This window comes from Bombina bombina, chromosome 5 (genome assembly GCF_027579735.1).
Source record: "Bombina bombina isolate aBomBom1 chromosome 5, aBomBom1.pri, whole genome shotgun sequence".
NCBI lineage: Eukaryota > Metazoa > Chordata > Amphibia > Anura > Bombinatoridae > Bombina > Bombina bombina.
In genome coordinates, this window is record NC_069503.1 from 187883754 (window position 1) to 187889173 (window position 5420).

At 35.0% G+C, this 5420-nt stretch overlaps 1 protein-coding gene across 1 annotated transcript in view; it reads left to right on the forward strand.

Moving 5' to 3' along the window:
• HTR5A (5-hydroxytryptamine receptor 5A) overlaps positions 1-4864 on the forward strand; it is a 9972-nt gene extending 5108 nt beyond the window's left edge. The window contains exon 2 of the mRNA XM_053712951.1: positions 4532-4864. Within this exon, the coding sequence (XP_053568926.1) occupies positions 4532-4864 (333 nt within the window). The remainder of the gene's footprint in view (positions 1-4531) is intronic.
• Positions 4865-5420: the final 556 nt, after the last annotated feature.

Sequence of the window (5420 nt, forward strand, 5' to 3'; positions counted from 1 at the left end):
TTAACTTTTCATATGGAATGTTAGTCAAATAAAAAATGTACCACATACAAAATGTCTCTGTTTTGTTTTGCTTCCCTGGGCTAACACAGTGACTTTAATCTCTCTCACCACACCATATACACACACACACACACACACACACACACACACACACACACAGACACTCGAACACACACACAGGCACTTGCACACACAGACACTCGCACATCCACACACAGACACTCGCACACACACAGAGATAACAGACACTCACACACACACAGATACTCACACACATACACACACACAGACACTTTAACACACAGACACTCGCACACACACACAAAGACACTCACACAGACACTCGCACACACACACAGATACTCACACACATATACATACACACACAAATACAGACACACACACATATACATACATACATACACATACCCACACACATATATATATATATATATATATATATATATATATATATATATATATATATATATATATATATATATATATATATATATATATATATATATATACTGTATATATAAATACACATACACACACACACTGTGCATGAGCCGAATATGCACATATGTAAATAAATATCAGTGAAGTACAGATCTACATGGTGTTTGGTTTTCAAGTTTTTTGAGAATTCTGGTTTAAGAGTACTGTACATGTGTTTAAACACCTATGTAACCAAATGACCAAGAAACAAAACTGCACATTTGTTTTAGTTTAAATGATCAACTAATTGCTAGCTTTTAACCTTCTAAAGACACGTTTTGTTTTTTTCTGGCTGTGGCAAGCTGTTAAAGGGACATAAAACCCAAACAAATTCTTTCATGAATTAGATAGTAACTAACATTTTAAACAACTTTCCAATTTACTTTTACTACCACATTTTCTTTGTTTTCTTGTTATTCTTTGCTGAAAAGCCGGAAGGTAGTCTCATTAGTGTGCACGTGTCTGCAGCACTAAATGGCAGCAGTTTTGCAACAATGTTATACATTAGCAAGAGGACTAATTGGCAGCACTATTTCCTGTCATGTAGTGCCTCAGGTATGTGCACACTACCTACCTAGGTATCTCTTTAACAAAGAATAACAAGAGAACGAAGCAAATTTGATAATAGAAGTAAATTAGAAACTTTTTTTAAATTATATTCTTTATCAGAATAATGAAAGAACAATTTTGGGTTTCATGTCTCTTTAATGCTACAACCTCCCTGATTAGTTATGGGGGCCATGAGAGAAACTGCGCATGTTTTAGGATCCAAAAGTGAGAAGCAGGCTAGGGCTTCTAAAGATATTTAGATCACCTGGATGTCTATGTATTAGGTGATGTGTATACATGACCAATTAGCATGGTTAACCTAAAACACAGTGAAAACATAGAAATAGTGATAGACTACATATAGGGGCATATTTAACAATGTGTGAGTGGACATGATATGATGCACATCGCTGCACATCGATAAATTCTTGTGAACTGCTGGTGCAATTGCTGCCCCCTGCAGATTTGCGGCAAATCAAACAGGGGATGTCAATCAACCCGATCGTATTCGATTGGGTTGATTTCTGTCCGCAGCCTCAGAACAGGTAGACAAGTTATGGAGCAGTGGTAGCTTAATAAATATGCCCTATAGAGTCTGTATTAAGTGTTCATCTCATATCCTAGCCACCACTGTCTGAATAAACTGGATACACTTGCTAGATCCTGGGCACAACTCTGAGAATAAGCTGAGTTCACATCCAAGCATCTACCCCAGTGCAGGCTAAGGACTAAATCCACTAAAGATTAACTACAAATATACATAAACACTCCAGTATTTGAGTCTTAAAGGGACATTAAACACTTTGAAATTGCATGTATATATATATTCTTTAGACAATCATGAGCTTTTCAATTCCTGTGGAAGTGCAGAACATAGATATTCCACACAGCCATTGACTACACACTTTAGTGCCTTATTTATAACTGTCTCTAATGGCCTCAGCAGAGAAAAAACCTAAGTTACAACATGGCAGCTCCCACTGCTTTATAGACATTAAAGTTTTGCACTTATTTTGTCAATATTTAAACAACTAATTAAACTTTTAAAAATCCATCTACATGTTATTCTCAGACTAATCTTTCCTTTGAATTCTTCATTCTATCTAGCACTTATTCAGTGCTACAATACAAGTGGAGCACTAATTAACGTTCCTGCTAGAGCATTAACTGTGCTAGAAGTAAGCTTTTTGCACCCGCCGGGTTGCGTTCGTATTATGAGTTGAAAGTAAAGTGCTTTTGCTTGTGCTAACCCAACAAATGCAAAAAGCCAGTTACAATATCGCATGTACGTTCTCATTTCCCCTATAGAAGTTAATGGAGAAAAACAAATGAAAAAAAAAAACCTAACACAGCACTCTCGCGCAAATCCGATCGCATATTCTCATGTGCACAAACCGATATGAAAATATGAATATTTCACATTCCAATGTTCTGTGCACAGCAGAATTATGTTCTATTTATTTAAAGATAAATATCTCTACATATATCTGATGGTATTTTGGTACAATATATACCCATGCCTATATATATATATATATATATATATATATATATATATATATATATATATATATATATATATATATATATATATATATACAGATGATATAAAGGTATAGAGATATACAGCTATATATATGAATATCCATTTAAAAACACTTAGAACATATTCTGCTATGTACAGAACAATGGAATGTGAAATATTTATCATAAATACGTAGTTAAAACCTTTATTAAATATGAAAATTGCATAAATATGTTAGTTAATGTTTTCAACCTATTCACCTGCAAAGGGCTCCAAATCACTTATATATGTATGTCTATATGTGTATACATATGTGTTAATGTGTATATATGTCTGTAAATACATAAATACACATATAAACACATATGTACACACACACACACATATATATATATATATATACATATAAATATATATACATATACAGTATACATACAGTTCCAAAAAAGGCATGCACTCGCTGGGTTTGTGCAAAAAAGTGCTTTATTGGCACATCAAAAATCAGTAACGTTTTGGGGATCAACCACCCATTCATCATCTGGTCTGATGAAGGGGTGATTGATCCCCGAAACGTTACTGATTTTTGATGGCCCAATAAAGCCCTTTTTTGCACAAACCCAGCGAGTGCATGCCTTTTTTGGAACTGTAGTTGTCTCTAAAGTGGGAGTGCGCTCTACTGAGGACAATATATATACATACAGCTATATAGATATACATATTTAGACATGTATATGTATGTATCTCAATGTTAAAGTCGTTTGCCTGCGTCCTATCTTTGACCCCTTATAACTTTTGTCTGCAGTATTATTTTATATATTTTTTATTGGATGGTATTATTAGTGTAACTTTACTTTGTAATACATTTTTAATGTGTTTTGAACAATTTTTTAGTTTCAGAAGTCGTGGTCATCCATACGGAACTTGATAAATCGGCCCCATAGAGTGCATTTCCCATAACCTGAGAGCCACTCTCAAACATAAAAGCTGGGTGCACAACCTTTGGCAGTTGCAGGCTATGTGCAAAATCAGCTACGAAGGAAAAATGTATGAAAGGAACATGAAACCCAAAATAATTATTTCATGATTGAGATAGAGGGGCCGAATTATCAAGGGCCGAACGGCTCCTGATGCCCCTGTTTCCTTCAGGCTCGCCGGAAACAGCAGTTAAGAAGCAGCGAACTTAAGTCCACTGCTCCTTAACTGATCCGCCTGCTCTGAGCGGCAGACAGCCAGCATCGTATTCGATCGAGTTGATTGACACCCCCTGCTAGCGGCCAATTGGCTGTGAATCTTCAGGGGGTGGAATTGCGCAAGCAGTTAACAAGAACTACTTGTGCATTCAGCGATGTCTGTCGGACATGATCTGCTGAGCAGATCATGTCCTACAGACCGATGATTAATCGGCCACATTTAATACAATTTAAAACAACACTCTAATGTACTTATAGTATCTAATTTGCTTCATTCTTTAGATATCCTTTGTTGAAGAAATAGCAATGCACATGGGTGAACCAATCACAGGAGGCATCTATGTGCAGTCACAAATCAGCAGCTTCTGAGCCAATTTAAGTATGCTTTTCAACAAAGGATATCAAGACAATGAAGAAAATTAGATCATAGACGTAAATTGGAAAGATGTTTAAAATTGTATTCTATATCTGAATCATGAATTTGGATTTCATGTCCCTTTAACTAGAAGAAAAACATTGAACTTGCTCATGAGCTAAAAGCAGCGAATATTAAAAACATAAAATAGAATATTTAGTTACAGCTATTTGAACAGAGATGGTAAATCCAAATTTCTTATCAAGGTATCTCATGCTGTGCTGGCTGCTAAAGGACTTCTGTGTATAACATATTTTTTGCCAAGCACTAATAGATTGTACATATCATTACAATAGCTTTATATTTCTGTTGTTATTTTATTCTTAGTGATTATTACTGTTTGGCTTCTAGGTGAAAGAAGCTTCTCACCAGCCTCAGATGGTCTTCACAGTTCGACACGCCACTGTCACCTTTCAAACAGATGGGGACACATGGAGGGAGCAGAAGGAAAAGAAAGCCGCACTTATGGTTGGCATTCTCATTGGGGTCTTTGTTCTATGCTGGATACCCTTCTTTATTACAGAACTTATAAACCCTTTATGTTCCTGTGACATTCCTCCTATCTGGAAAAGTATTTTCTTATGGTTGGGATACTCTAATTCTTTCTTCAATCCTCTGATCTATACAGCCTTTAACAAAAACTATAACAATGCATTCAGAAATCTCTTCTCTAGACAGAGATAAGTACCGAACTGAGAAATATCACAAACTATTTCTATTCTAGATTACAATTTGTTCATCCAAGGATTCCAGTTCTCTACCACTGTGTGTTTTTATGGCAGGGATATTCTGAAACAGATTTTGAGTACTGTTATTATTGTAGCTTGAATTCCAAGTTGAGTGTTTTATATCTTCAATAAGATCTAGGGATTTCTTCCATTTTATGTATTGGCTGCTACAATATTTTCTACATTGTGTTATAGATTGTACACATGGTTTATCTTGCTTCAATGTGATCTAGTTGTTAAAAAAAAACACAAAGAGGAACTTAAATTATACTTCTACAAGGGTATAAAGACTAGGTATACGCATCGTGCAAGTGCTAAACACTACAGACTAGGATAACGTTTATCTATCCTATATGGTTAAAATTTGAATAAATAAGCTCTTGGAATAACTAACATCATCATGGTTATGTGATTATAGTAAAACAAATAATCATTCATTTATTATCTTTAAATTTAAAGTGATTAAAGGGAAGCAACAATAGTGACCAATCAGATTATAGTGTATTTATTCC